The sequence below is a fragment of the Poeciliopsis prolifica genome, unplaced genomic scaffold (assembly GCF_027474105.1).
Source record: "Poeciliopsis prolifica strain line A6 unplaced genomic scaffold, Auburn_PproV2 SCAFFOLD019, whole genome shotgun sequence".
NCBI lineage: Eukaryota > Metazoa > Chordata > Actinopteri > Cyprinodontiformes > Poeciliidae > Poeciliopsis > Poeciliopsis prolifica.
In genome coordinates, this window is record NW_026562394.1 from 6,816,567 (window position 1) to 6,832,453 (window position 15,887).

A 15,887-nucleotide genomic window follows, 5' to 3' on the forward strand; every position below is an offset into this window, starting at 1 on the left:
ATTTCTTTTTTTCCATCTGCACTTTTTTTTCATGCAAAACGCCGCGATAACGGTCCAGCAGCGTCTGCGGACAGGCCTCAGAGATTAATCCCGACTTGAAGACATGAAAGGCCTGTTTCGTTCAGACCAAGGATTTATACTTCATTGTGAAACATACTGGAGAATGATTGCAGGCCTTTTTCGTGCTTCAGTAAATTTTTGGTTGACGTACGGACGATAGCAGACAGCTTGTGGAAGACGGCTGACTCCACAGCTGAACATGTATCCTCTTGTCCTCAGGATGTAGGAAAGAATGGCCTCTCTTTAGGGGAAGAAAAAAAACGTTAACATCAGACTGAGCTGCAAGAAACAACTGCACCTCTGTATTGACCTGCTAATGTTTATCATGCAAATCATGGATTGGCTCATTTCCAGCCAGTTCACACGAAGCGCCTTCAACCACACGTTAAAGATGACTGTGTTTTTGTTTTTGACCCACTCGACAGCCAGGTTGCTAATTCCAACAGGCAGTAAGCTCCGGCTCACATCCTTTTGTTCAGACAACAAAGCAGAAAGCATAATGTGAGATATTATGATTCTGTGGTAAATGTCTGATTTGAAACCCAGTGTCACTGTACAAGTGTCCTGCCTGAATGCAGACTGAAGCTTCTTCACTGGCATTGTTTGTTTTTTTTAGACAGCAAGGTCCTTTGTGGGTATCACCTTTACCAAGTTCTGCTTGATGTCTGGCATCTAAAACATCCTCCAATCGAGAGAAAAGCAACATTGCTCCCTTGTGTGTTCTTTTGTTATTTATTTCAGCTCATTAGTCTGCAAACTGTAAATGTAAGCATTGGATTCTAATTAAATGAGAATAATCTGAAGTGTTTTGTTTGTGACGAAGAAGGCGGGATCATGATACTGCATCTAAAGGCACCATATCTGGGAGTCATTATCATACTAAATGAAATTAGGGTTGAAATTCTGAACAAACAGGAGTTACTTCCAAGCTACGCATCATAAAAGTCATTAAAAACAAATGTGTTGTTATTGCATTCAGGGCATCTGAGGGTATTAATCATATTCTGTCAGATGAAACCTGGTTGCCTCTGTAGCCTGTGCATGTACGTAAACATATAGAGTATATTATTTACCTTCTTTATTGTTTACTTTGCTGGTTTCTATATGTAAAATCCCCTTCAACTCTCCTTCATCCTTCATAATAAACTCTAATAATGAGTGATATGAAAAAATGATGCCCCCCTTGCAGTATTCGCCTGTTGTTTTTTTTTTTTTTTTTTTTTTGTCATTTCAAACGTTTCAAATCATGTAAATATTTTTATTATTACGGTCAGAATAGATATGTAGTTAAATTAAGGAACAGTTACAAATGCTTTGGATTTTAAGATGGCAGTAAACCATAATGAATCCTTATCCTCAAAAGGAGAAGCGTGGAGCAGTGGGGGGCGTTCCCAGCAGTGACCAGCCTGCAAAAATTACTCACCCAGAACAACTTCTAAAGCGCTCATCTACCTCAGCTAAAGTCAGTGTTCATATTTCACCAATAAGAAACAGAGTGGATAAAAATAGCATCAAGAGGATAGTTTTGAGGTAAAGTCGTCTGCTGAACAAAGAGGACCCATCTTGATGATGAAAAACAGAAAAAACAATTGTAGAAAAGAAAACTGGTGCCACCATTCCTCAACAGAGATGAAAACCAATTATTGCCAGTAGTTGCAAATGCTTGATGTCAGTGGTTAGTGCCAAAGCTGGAACAACATTTACAAAATTTCACTTTTTTTTTCTTTAATGCATGGAATTATGATTTGTGGTGTCTATGTCGGATATATATAAAAAACCAAAGTTGTCTATAAAGGGTTAAATAGGTTCTGTAAAACTGTAAACATATTAAAAAAGGGAAGATTTTTCTTAAATGCAGCCTAGAATACCAATGTTTATGGGGGCGAATCCATTCCCGATTTTCTTTCCTGTGAAAGAAGAGAGATTTAAAAATTATGGTGGGATAGAAGGCTCCTGCTGTCTCCTCCGTCAAGGGGAAATCAATCACTCAGTCCCTGCAGAACACCAGCTGGCATCTGAACCGGCTGTGCCATTTGGCCCTGTGGAGATTGGCTACATTTTTCCTCATTCCTGCCTTTCAATCTTTAAGTCATTTCTCTCTGCTTACCGGAGATTTTTTGACCACAGGGGACAAAGCAAATAATGGCTTCATCCTCGTCAAATATATATATATTTTTATGTTTATTCACCAGGAGCCATTTCATGGAAAATGAACAACGTGACAATACCTGTGGTCTCAGGAAATGACCGGGTATTGCTGGGAAGTTTTGGTCAAATTGTTCTGTGCAGATCAGAAAACAATCAAGGGTTGGAATTTTTTAAATTATTATTACTTTATTATTATCTCAGCCTGTGTTAATTATTTATTTTCTGTATGGAACATGACTAAACAAAGAATAAAGAGCATAGCTTCGTTTCATTTTTCCAGCATCTTCGAGATTTGTGTGTTTAGAACAGAATCAAGCCGAAAAATCCAAGACAAACAGATGGAAGTAGTACGGGGGGAATTTTGTCACCTTCTTTTTTTTGTTTCTCTGTGGCCCTGTTATAAAAGGGCTTCTGATGCAGTCTGCCTGGTTGTGCTCTAGGTTGTCACGCTGTCAGGAGGTCATTCAAATCAATTAGCGTTGTTTAGAGGAGCCCCCGTTGATGTGTTGAGTGGAAGTGGTACGCCCCTCCTGCTGTGCGTGATTACTTCCCGTAGTTAAAGCCATTGAGAAATTAATTTATTCGATTTTTTGCCAAGGGGGTGGACGATTACACTCTGCCCGGTGTGAAGTTTGCTACTGTTTTGAGTTTAAAAAATATATACATATATAAAAAAATACTCTGATGATTGGAGAGAAACAAGTGTGGAGCTTTTTTTGATAGTTAAAAATGCGTCCTGTTGCATGGGACAGAGAACATTTCCTTCCAGCTAGTTACGTTTAAACAATTGGTCCAAGCTGCAAAACTTTTTTTTAGGACTCTAAGCCTTTGTAATTAATATTAAATAAATTTACGACTACTGACTTCTTGCAGTTTCTCATCATAGTCTTGTTTTCCATGGAGGCAGCAGTAAAGATATTTTGTTGTACAAGTCTTGAAATAATGAGTTGTTTCTCTGCAGTCTGTCATTATGAAAGTAAAGTTAATGAAGCAATTTAGTTTTCTAGAACCGTGTTTTAGAGAACTTAATCAGTGTCTGATATTACAGTCCATATGGTAATTTTATGCCAAACGAGCGCTAAAACGGGTCTTTATTTATGTCTACAGGATACAATAAAGTCAGTTTATATGTAAACGACAAGGCAGTTCAAAGTGCAAAACATTATGTCACAGTGGGGAAGCAAAGAGAAGTATAATTAACCAAGAAATGATCATCTGACATGAATTTGTTACGAAAATATTACTGATTAAGCTGTAAAAATTATGTTATTAAAGCTAAAGTTTAATCAGTAATACTTTTATGACAAATGTATGGCAGACCATGATTTCCTGGTTAATGTCAAGTTGTCATAAAGAAAACATTTGAATAATAAACTTTGTATTAAAAGTGTCATGATTTACCGAATAAGACTTTATGACAACAGTCATATATATTCATAAAGACTTCCTCATGACCGTCTTATTCACAACCCGTCGAATAAAGTGTTACCCAATGAACTTCTGGAGAAGAGAAGAACAACACACAACAAAACTCTACATGGCTACAGAATTTTCTCGAATAATCAAGAAACAAGCAATATATTATGTTTAGTGGACTGTTCCATATTATGTTCAGTCATTTACACACTAACAAAAGCATCTTAAAGCCTTTATCACTCAGGTGATATCCTGGTTTTAGTGAAAATGCAGAAGCTGTCCAACTGACTGTGTGAAGACACTGTTGAAGTAATTTATTCAGCTAAAGACAAACACATGTCTGAGTTTCTAAAGATCTTGATGTGGCATTAGTCTCTTGATTTCAGAAATGCTCTTGATCAAAGACTGACTATGTAATTGTCTTTATGTGTGTCTGAAGAGAGTCCATCGCTACACATCTAGTTTCTAGTGTATTCTGTTGGATTAGAGGCAGATGTTTTTATAGATAAGTTATGCCTTTTAACTAAAGGAAAACCAGACTGCTATCCTAATATCAGTATAATAACCAGCTGAAAGAACTATATGCCACTGAACACACCGTAGGTCCAGTCCATTCTAGTCACAGTGTAATTTAGCCTTAATCACACTGTGGCTCGACTGGTCCATGTAATTGTGGTAATCAGTTTTAAACTCCAGCTGGAGACATTTCTCTTAACTATTTTGTTTCCAATGTCCTCCCTGTAGGAGTATACCATTGATGTCTTCTTCCGTCAAAGCTGGAGGGACGAGAGGCTTAAGTTTGACGGTCCAATGCAAGTTTTGCCGCTTAACAACCTACTGGCCAGCAAGATCTGGACGCCCGATACCTTCTTTCACAACGGGAAGAAATCCGTGGCCCACAACATGACAACTCCAAACAAACTACTACGACTAGTTGACAACGGCACGCTCCTCTATACAATGAGGTGAGACGATGTGTTCGAACGTCAGTGTGTGTGTGAAGATTGACAGACGTATGGAACCGCACTGACTATGAACTTATAATTCCCTCAATATTTTATTTGTTGGAATGAAGATTTTAAAAAATATCTGTCTTTCTGTTTAAAAACCTATAACTGTACACAGTTAGAGCCACATAAGAGTAAATAATCTCAAGAAATAATTTGTTGTCAAAAGTCTATTTGAAAGCTGAACTGTAAACCATAAAATCACTTACTACAATTTAAAAACATAGACAACATCTGATTCCTTGCACTATCTCTATTTATAAAGACCTTGAATAAATTTCCTCATTATCCTTCTGAGCAGCACAAGATAGAAATCATGGCCATCATAACAGTATCATCATGAGTAATACTGCGATCACAAAGGACATCTTGGAATTAATATTTCAAGAGCCATACATGCAAATATTATAGCCAACGTTGAATTTGACTTGCTGGATAAACTTTCTCTGTTGGCCACACTTGTGGTGACGATGGTGAACCCAAAAGCAGAGCAGTGTTGAGTAGATGATGAATATTTTAATGAAAAACAAAGAACAAAACGTATGAAAAAAATCACAGTGAGCCAAAACAGAGCAAAAACAGAAAAGCACAGCAGGGCAGTAACTTGGAAGTAGTGGGGAGATAACAGGAGGAGCCAGCCAGGAGTGACTGAGAAAGAGTTGCATATATAGTGGGGAGGTTTGTTACTGAACAAGGAACAGATGGCTGATCAGAAATGAGCTGCAGGTGTGAGGGGAGAGAAAGAGACAATACAAACCGGATGACTAATAAAAGAAAAGTAACTAAAGGACTAAAGTAAGACAAGGCAAAAACAAAGCTGATCTATTCAAAGAAAGTCACTAACAAACATAGAATAACAAAATTAAACCCCGGAACAACCCAGGTTCTGACAACTTGATGTATATTTTATGTAGCTATGGCGGTAAAGCTCACGAATAAATTAATTGCATATTTTCAAAATGAAGGAATCATATCGCCATATTGTTTTTGTTTGTGCAGCCCTGGTGTCATGGCATTAACATAAAGTTTGAACAAAAGACAACAATATATAAAAAAAAAAAAAATCAACAAAAGGAGAGAAAATCATCCACTAGTCGTACTTCTACATGAGTATCAGCGAAGAGTATCATGGCTTTATTTTTTAGCCATTTTGGTTAAAAGTGTTTGTGTAGCGCAGCCTAATTCAAGCACACACAGAAGGATGTTGTGTGTGTGTGAGTGTGTTTCTCGGAAGGCTCACACACACACCACAACGGTAAACATCTGACGCCGCCAGTGTCGAGCGGGTGTTGTTTGCAGTGGAAAATGAAGCAAGGAACGCCCGTACTGAGTCGAACCGTACCGTACCAGAAAGAATTAATTCATATCGTTTAATCCTAGCGTTCAATCTTTGAGGCAACTTTCCATGAGACCGTCTAGAAGAAATGGTTCTTATAGTGCTCACTATTATCCATTTGTTCTCTATTAAGTTTCGGTGCAGATGAAGTGGAGTTTAGCTCTGCGACCTCAATGGGTTCTGCTCTTCTGTCAACACCAGCAAAGAAATGTGTGCTTTGATTCTGAAGATAACAAAACAAGCATTGATATGCTTTCTTTGATATGCAGTTTGATAAAATATTAAAGGAGATAAAACAATTAAACTTATTTTGATGTGAGACGCTAGTTCAATTAGCAAGAATGAATCAAGAATAACACCCAGAAAGCATTCTGTCATTATTTTAATCAAGAGTCAAAGAAAACAATGTGACTGTACAGACTCTCTGCAAATCCAAGAGTGAAGAAAGAAAAGATGCGTCAGTCTTTAATATTCACCAGGTGCGCGAGTATGGGACTTCCCATCGGCTCATAACAAAAAAAGACACGGTTTTCTGCAGGTTCAGAAAAACAATAACAGTTTCTCAGAGAACTTCTGTTATCAGCTTCTGTCAGAACAAGACAACAAGCCAAAGTTTTGTCACCATGAGAGAATGGGATTTTTTTCACTTACACCTACTCTATGCTGGCAGAATTTGACCTAATAAATAATAACAAGGTGGAAATTAAGGTCAAGCTTTAGAAGCCCAAAAAGACGTGCCAATGTAATAAATATTGCATAAAAAATTGAATGTACTTTCCTTTCACTGTGACATATTTTTCTGGACTACTAATATTTTTTGCCTTTCTTCTCCATCTCCACTACTGAACAATGAAACAGAAAGAGAATAGCAGAAAATAACACCTTGCTCCCATGCTAGCAATTAGCACCTCCTCACTGAAAGCTTGAAGGACGCACTCACATCTCTGCTCCGTCCATTTCTTCTGTTACTTCTACATGAGTATCAGCGAAGCAACTTTGTACACTGACAGATAATACTGTATATGAGAGGCAGACATGCATCGGATGAGCAGAGATCTGGAAACTCAATGGCCTGGAACATTACTGGTATTCTTTTTTTTTAAATCCTTAGACTTTTTCTGCTTTCCCCTTTAACCACTTAAAGCATCATGCTGCATTCAGGTTCACAACAAAGTAGAAATTAAATTAACTTCAAAAATTCCTAAGCATTATATATTCTAGTATGGCCAGCTTTTGACGATAACATTCATTTAAAAAAAAAATAGATTAGCCTGCAATCTGTGTTTATGTAAATAACTGAAAAATGCTCTTATACCTTTTAATCATATTGCACAGTTTTTTCACACACTTAACTTTGTAAAGTTTCTTCTGTTAAAAAAAAACATGTTTTATAGTGAAGGAAGACACAAATCATTTCCAAAATAAAGTCTGAAAAGTCTACACACTCTTGGAGAAACTAAGAAAAGAAAATTGATTTTAAAAAAACAACAACAAAAAAAAAAAACTTTTAGGGTTGAAATAAAACGTAAACAAATATCAAATTCGACAGTGGTGTTGCTGCATGAGTTTGCACACACTTTGGTATTTTATAAAATTGTTTTTAATGTTTTTAGTATTTAAGTTGTCCTTAAATATGGAATGGAAATAAAATGAGAAAAGTTGTTTTGTTTTTGTTTTTTTCTCAGAATACATGTCAGATTCAGTACCACATTACGGAAGAGGCACATACTGGATTTATTTTTTTAAATTTTTTTAGGGCTACAAAGATTTATATCGGTCGTATTTGTGCAAAAAAAAAACAACGGGTTTGGTTTATATTTCCCTGCTGAGTGCTTGTAACCTGTCTGTGCTAAACTACTGCTAAATCACACAATTTCCCCAGGGTCCTTCATATTGCTCATCGCTGGATTTTGTTGGTGCAGATCAGTTTGTCTGATAATGACACTTGGATTTTGTTGTTTATACACTCAAAGAGGATTTACCTGCTGCAGCCCAAACCCGACAGAGCCCATGCGCATCGCAAATCCCCGTTTAACCCCAGTGTGTAACACTCCAAAGTAGAGACTCGTATCACTTTTTGCTCACAGCGCAGGTACAGTATTAGGCTTTAGAATGCAAATCCATCTTATATGAAATGTGGAGAGCTTTGACTTGGCACTCGGTGTTGATTGGCACTTCTCACTAGACAACCGCTTAAATCCAGTTAATCAGCACGTCTGCAGCGGCTCAGAAGGCCTCGGCTTTGCTGGCTTGCGTCGTTATTTTGAATGGAGGGGAGCCGCTATTGTCTGCCAGTGCTGCTGCTGCAGTAGTCTTATTTTTCGGAGAGCATTTATCACTCACTGTCAGCTCGCAACAGTACAACTCCAACTCCTGTTTCCTCCGACAACTTTGTCCCTGAAAGTGAATGTGAATTTATGAATAAATTAAATCGTCTTTATTAACACAAATGCGTGAGGTTGCGGCTAAAATAAATTAATAAACGAGATGTAAATGAGTGGCAATGAACCAAACTCAGCATCTTATGAATACCAACACAACTTACATAGGAACAGTGTGTTGCAAATGCGATCATGCAGCTTTATGACATTTTGTCATGTTACGAACATGCACTCCAGTGTATTTCATTCAGATGTTCTGCAATAGACCAACACAAGATTCTTCCCATGTGGAAATGTTGAGTTGCATTCAAACCCCATTAATCAATTTTTAAAACCAACTCCTTTCTTTCCAATGGTAGCAGCAAGTGCCTGAGGGTTTGCCTTCTCGTGTCAGTAAACTAGCTCAGGTTCTATCAGATTGAAGGGGGGGTTTCTGCACCGCCGCCTTTCTCTGGTCTTTCCATGCATTCTCAGTTGGAGTTGGGTCTGAACTTTGACTGAGCCACTCTACTTTGATCTCAGCCATCTTGTTGCAGCTCTTCTTCATGTGCAGGGATGTTGAAGCTCTTCTGCAATCACAAGTCTTTTGCAGTCTTAACCCTTTATGACCTAAATTTAAAATTTCTGCCTGGATATTCTTGCTTACTTTAATTGTATGCAGTTCTTTAAAGGTCCTGTGATTAAATATATATTTGCCCATTTATCCATAACAACTGGAACTTCCAATATCTAGCAAGTTATTTTCACAATTTACCGTCTATTAAAAGCGCCCCTCAGTTTAATTTCACTTCCTGCTACGGTGGGGGTGAAATTTCCGTTCAACCATTTAAATTTTTCAGATAGCACAAAGTGTGATGGAATTACAGTACTGCAAATTTGGCCGGATCACCAGCATTCCATTTGGTCTGGAAGGGTTAAACAGTTTTGTCTAAGGATTTACCTGTATGGTGCATTAGACCACTGCACCGTGCAGCATTATTATAGTCATGGATGGACACACCAAAGGGAAGGCCTGGGCAGAGGTGACAAAGCAATGTTCCACTATTGCCCCTGCCTCTGTGTCCCTGTCTGTTCAGCTGGAACTGGTGGTGCTGGGATTATCCTGGGAACTGTGAAAGTTTCCCCAGTAGAGGGGCTTGGGCCACATTTCAGCATGACGGGTTATTGGCTGGCCACCTACGGTTCCCTAGGCTTTGACAGGCCAACAGTGGGTCACAGGGACTGGACTGAGCTCTTCCAGGGGTCTAGCTCACATGGAGGGATTGTCCTCGTCTGATGAGGTAAATGTGAAAATATTAATATTCAAGGGTGACAAATAAATCCGCAAGGCACCGAATTAGGCGTCTGAGAGGTACTTTGTTGAATTTCAGTACGCCAACGACCCAGAGTCCCTATGCAATTCACTGCTGATTAGCTGCACAAGCAAGATTACTAAATGTAAAATGTGGAAAACGCAAGTGAGTGGTCTGTCCGTTTTATCCAACGAATTGTACAGAAGAATATTCCTACAGACGTGACCTTTTAAAAGAGTCAATGCGCCTTGACTGTCATGATTAATTACAGAGGATTAATCCACCGAAGGGCTTTGTTTTGTGCATGTTTGTGTTCTCTGAATTTAATTTTAAGGTTTGAGGCAAGCACACCCAGACATTCATTAGATGTGCTTGATACCTTGAAAGAAGTTCAAACCAGAGCTGTACGCCGTTACGTTTTGCTTAAGGAGCAGCTGTGATCTCAGCGAGTCTCTCTGAGTGCGCCGGTTCCTTTCAGTACCTTTGCGTGAAGTTACGTTTCACTTAGTTCTCGCGTCTTTGTTTGCAATCAAAGTAACTCTGGTGTTGCCGCCACCTTTGTTTCTGGGAGAATGTGAGTTGCAATCAGGCGCAGGATGAATGACATCAATTAGACGCCGATGTCAGAGCTGGGCGATAATGCAACGGTGCGATTCTGTCTTTTGATTTTCGCTCCGTCGAGTTAATTTGGGGGAAGTTATTGAGACGCTTATCAGCGAGCGAGGTAGCGCCGAGATAGCGACCAGCGGGGCGAGAGAAAAATTGAGGCCACAGGGTTGTTGTTAAGGCCACTTGGGGATCTAATGAGAAACACAAAGTTTGCAGTGAAGGTGGAAGGTCTTCATCTCACGTGTGGAACGACGTGGCGCAGTAAACCCGCCGAATTAACCTTCTCATCGCCTGACTTGTTTTATTAAGTTCCACAAAGACGTTAAAAATTCATCTGTTCACGTGTAAATATTAAACAAGCAAAACAGTTCGCACTGGATCCTTACAGTGCAAAGCGTTTCACAGGCAACAGAGCCACCACCGTTAAGGAATAAGAAATATGCTTATGTGCAGCATTTACTCAATCTGTAATTTTTTTTTACAGTCCTTTTCCTTTTTTTTTTCTCAAGTAACCCAATCCTGAGTTGATGTATGGACTACAAATGCTGTAACTCGGTTAGAATAACCTAATTCTGGGTCCATTTATGGGCAACCTAGTCAGCTGAGGAATGGTTTTATGAGTCTCTGAATCATTTTGGATTTGATTTGTGATTAAACATTCATGAATAAGACTATATGAGCCGTTTCTCTGTTTGCTTATGGCGCGTTTCTGAAGCTCGGTCTTTGACGCTCCTTTCGGCCTTATTGCCACAATATCTGTGTGTCCGAAAAGTGGAACTTCTCGTGACGTACGCTTAGGAAAGGAAGCATTTGATCATGTTCATTTAATGAGTCGTGGAAGAGTGGGCTGAAACCTGTGTGAGTGGAAAACCTGGTCAAGAACGACAGGAAACAACAAATTGTGAATTTATTATTAAATGACAATCAAACCCTGTTTTTTTATTGTTATTATTCGTATTTCTAGATGCTCCGCCTCAATGCAAATTCCAGATCTCTCCATTCTTTGCAGGTGGAGAAGTTGCGATATTGTATCAAACACTTACTTTCCCCACTGCATTTGCAGCCGTGGGCTTCCACATTTTTGCACCCCGCCGTTAGTTGTATAACGTGTCTCTGCTCTTTCAGGTTGACCATCCATGCAGAGTGCCCCATGCACCTGGAGGACTTCCCGATGGATGCACACGCCTGTCCTCTGAAGTTTGGAAGTTGTAAGTCGGCACCACGTGTTCCAGTCCAGAGCTCAGTGGAGAAAAAAATAATAATCACAGCAAACAGACTAAAGTTATTGTCCTCAGGAGATATTGATTACCTTTTGCCCTTCAGAACTGTTTGCATAACAAACCACTTCCAGCCACTATTGTTTGTAATGAAAGATGTGCTGTGAGCAGCTGGAAAAATACCCATGTATTTAACCCAGCTGCTGCAGAGCCAAAGGTTTACTACATAAGGACCGAGATTTAAACACCATTAAAGAGGGAATATTACTCTAATGCATAATAGAGTTAAAGTGCCTGGGCAAACATTAGCCAAGTAGCAATCAGCTTATTCCTGATATACCTTTACCGTGGAACAGATGTCAAGCTTTATTGTAGTTCATCACAGCAATAGAAGAGGTAGGTTCATGTTAACGCACATTGGTCCACTAAAACGTCTGCAGGGGAAATTTCAGAGCAAGAAATTCTCCATAAATCTGTTCAAATCTCTGTCTGGCAGCTTGTTGGATTTATAAACACATACATGTGCCGCAGCAAATCAAGACTAGAGACACAGCAGCAGGTCTGCACGGCCTTAATTAAGGTCTTTTTTTCCTCTCTCTAATTGCGACGTCTATCCCGCTGGCAAGATTAGAAGCAGAAGTGGGGTGGGTTTATCTGCGTGGTCTTCTGAGTACTCTGGAAATTTTTACTTCCATCCCATCCATTTATGCTCAGATTTTGTTATTTTTCCTCAAACATATTAAAATCTAACATCTGTTCACTTGTTTAAATGGCATGGATCAAAACACATAATCCAACCAGTTTCACAATGCAAACAAAATCAAACAAGTAAGAAAGTAAAGCTATTTACAGAACATTTCAGGCCTTGTCCGTTTTCACATCACAACTCTAAATTTCCATGTATGTTATTAGTAGGGCATAAATGTGAAGTGGAAGTTGAAGGACATGTTGCTTTTGCTGCTTTTGCAAATTAAATCTTTAATCCATGGCGTCGTGGCATTTGAATTTTTCTTAAGAAAATCCAGTACATGATTTTGCTGTCAACCGGAGCGCATCATCCCAACTGTGAGACTCAGTGGTGGCAGCAACATGCTCTGGCAAAGCTTTCCTTCAGGAGGGAGAGGACAGAGGAAGATAGGTGTGACACCCTACAGCAGAGAAACCCCCCAAAGTATGACGTGAAACTATTTACACCAAAGCACATATATGTTTTAGGACGGCCCAGTCAAAGTCCTCACCTGAATTCTAGTGAGAATCATTCAATTGAATATTCTACATTATGTTAGCTGTTTATTCCACTTCACTGTCACTATCAGATAAAATTCAGCTAATATGTAAAGATTGTGTTAGTAAGGTAACAAAATGTAAAAAAAAAAAATAATATTATCATTTTTAATAAAGTTCTAGATGCTAAATCGGCTGCAGGAAAGCCTGTGCATTCTCAGCTCATCCCAGCTGAGATGAAACCCGCTGCTGGACGCGCGTGACCTCAGGCTGAGAAACAATCACTGTGATCATTATAGCCGCATGGGCTCAGCAGCGCCTCAGAGAGCCATTGTCACTCAACACAGTCTGCCCCTGAGTCAGGAAATTTACCATAAATCCGTATTACTGGGGAAGGATGCCGTGCAACAGCTCTGCAGCGAAGCTCTGCAGCGAAGCTCTGCAGTGAAGCTCGGTCCAGCCCGCTCTGACCGAGTTTATCTGAGATGGGCAGAAAGTCGGCGAACAAGCATCCTGTGGTCCACATTTGTGCTTGCTTTTCGTTAAAAGACATGATGGTTAGGGAAGACCATCCAGGCTTTTATCAGAGAAACTGTGCATTACTTAAATATGTGCAAACATATTATCTATTATATGGCCATCAATGTGTTAATATGTAGTAACTATAGTAAATCTACAGATTGCTGCAATTAGATTTTAACATCTAATTCATCTTTGCTGGATTTTTTTTAATATCCTTTCGTTTTGACTCAGATGCGTACACCAACAATGAGGTGATCTACCTGTGGACTCAGGGAGACGAGAGATCTGTCTCTGTGGCAGAGGACGGCTCCAGGCTCAACCAGTATGACTTACTGGGTCACGTCATTGGCAAAGAAACCATCAGTTCCAGCACAGGTACATACCATTCCACGCCACTCTGTTACACACTGGCTGAAAATCTTTTTTTTTTTTTATTTTGTGCAAAGCATTAGTGCATCATGCTAAGGTTTTGCAGGCATGTCAGGTACAATTTCAAACCAGTTTATCACACTATTCCACATTTTGATGACGTGGAAAGGGTAAAAACACTGGGTGAGTCACACGAAGATGCTTCCATCAGAAAAAAATAAATAAATAAAAAATAAAACAGTTTTGTTTTTCTGCTTTTGTTCTGCCGTAATTTCAACCGTTTCATTGATGTCGGCTCAGGCCGGCACTATTTTCACCGAGCGCTCTGCTATTTTCTCCTCTGTTTTCTGAATTATTTAAATTGTTTGGGTGCACTGTGTGAAAATGATGACTGTTACCAGTTTTTTGTGGGTGTTTTTTTTTTCCCAGGCAAACTGCTCAGCATATTTACAAAGATAATATGAGAAAGTGTGCCAGAGGTGAAGGTTTCCTCAAATGTGTTGAGGTCCGTAGCCCAGAGAGTCAACTGTAATAATCGCTCAAATTAAATGAAAATATCTTCTAGCCTAAGCTCTTTGGTGTATAAATGTGTATCTCTTCATCACACCGCGGGAGTCATTTTATTTTTCACACAAAAATGCTTTTATTCTAACACTAGAGGATGTAAAGTTTATTGCAGCAAATTAAGGGAAAGGTATCGAATTAGCTGTGCCAGCTGTAATACTGATGTTATGGTTCATGAAACATACATAATCGGTGTGGATCTGTTCAAAATATTCAGCTTTTTCCCACACTCCCCAAAGTAAACAATATGCAATTTTCATCACATCTTCTGCTCATAACTGACGTGTTTAAAAATGTTTGCTGTGGTTATATTTCCACGGTCAGCATGGAAATCCCAGTGTTTTCTGTTTGTTAGTATCTTAATCCTGCTTAAGGGAAAAACCTTAGACAGACCTGGAGGAAGCCGGGATGTAATGCAACCCTTAGAAAACGTTAAGTCTTGAGGCAATAGTCGATGACTCGGTGCGATATCGGTCAACTCTCACGGGTACAGAAATAGATCCTTCCCTGTGTTGTGAGGTTAGCTTGCAGTGTAAGGCAGCTGAAGGCAGAACAACCTGCTGAACCTGCTGTTTGTTAAAACCGAGATCAATTAAAGCCTGGAGTCTACGGATGGTCTCTAAGGTTTCTCGGTAAATCGTCACATCTGTATACAGCCAGAGCCGTACACAAGCAAACACCAGTGTTAAATAGACAAATCACAGCATGTTACATTTTGTGTGATAGACCAACGCAAGGAAATCTGAAAAGTGTGGTGTGCATTTGGATTCCGCCCACCTGAGTCGATATTCTGTACCTCTAACAAGCTCTCGACAATAAACTATTTTTTACCCCGTTTACTTAAAATAGCTTCAGCTGTTTATCCACAGGAAGTTAAAACTCTGCTTGGTTTATATTTTCAGCTTCTTAAAGGTTCAATTTCACTCCAGAAACAAAATTAAAGTCAGACAAAAGTGGTTACAAATCTAAGAATGACTGCTAAGAATGTTTTTACGTCATAGTTTGCAATTAAACATTCTCTTGATTCTTAGCAGTTTGCATTTAAATACATTTAGAAAAATAGTCATCTTTATGGGAGCTTGGACCTACAACAATTTCATGGACACAGAGAGGATGAATAATGAACTCATAAAAGCCTTTTTAAAGATATGTTAAAGGTAAAAATTAGAATATTCTTAAGTGTTCACGTTCTGAGATAAAAATTAGCATTTTTGAAACACCCCAGGATTTTAAGTCCGATTGGCATGTGGGTGTGTGGAAGAAACTCTTACAAGAAATCTCAAAGGCTTTAATTATTATAGATATGTGAATTACCGAAAACGTATTCAGGCTAAAACTGGTTTTCATTCACTGCCTTTGCATAAAGACCATGAAATTGTGATAAATTGCGTTTTCAGATAGCTAAAAAGCTGAAAGCCAGGATTCCACTTCCACTCTGTGTGGAGTGGCAGTCTGCGGCTTTTACACCAGAAAACAATCTGAGACGAGTTGCTGCATTCGTCCCATTTCACAGTTTTTATGGCAGCTGCATTAAGCGGAGAGATCTGCGCTCCCAGGTGAATCAAAAAGAAACATTTCAGAAGATTAAAATCGAGGGGGGAAAAAAATGACCCAATAGTCAGAATGACCTTTGTCAATCAATCAATCACATTTTATTTCTGTAGCACCTTTCAGCAACCGGACATTTCAAAATGCCCTAGTGTTTGTGAAGTACATAATTCAGAGACTGAGGGCCAGACAAA

General features: G+C 39.1%; 1 protein-coding gene across 3 annotated transcripts in view; it reads left to right on the top strand.

The window, feature by feature from the left end:
• The window catches only part of gabra3 (gamma-aminobutyric acid type A receptor subunit alpha3), a 156,069-nt gene that overhangs the window by 77,256 nt on the left and 62,926 nt on the right, over positions 1–15,887 (top strand). For all 3 annotated transcript variants that reach the window (XR_008606877.1, XM_055043622.1, XM_055043623.1), the window contains exons 5-7: positions 4,369–4,589; positions 11,375–11,457; positions 13,444–13,587. Coding sequence is in view for 2 of the 3 variants with exons in the window: in XM_055043622.1 (XP_054899597.1) it covers positions 4,369–4,589; positions 11,375–11,457; positions 13,444–13,587 (448 nt within the window). In the remaining variant the exon portion in view is untranslated. The remainder of the gene's footprint in view (positions 1–4,368; positions 4,590–11,374; positions 11,458–13,443; positions 13,588–15,887) is intronic.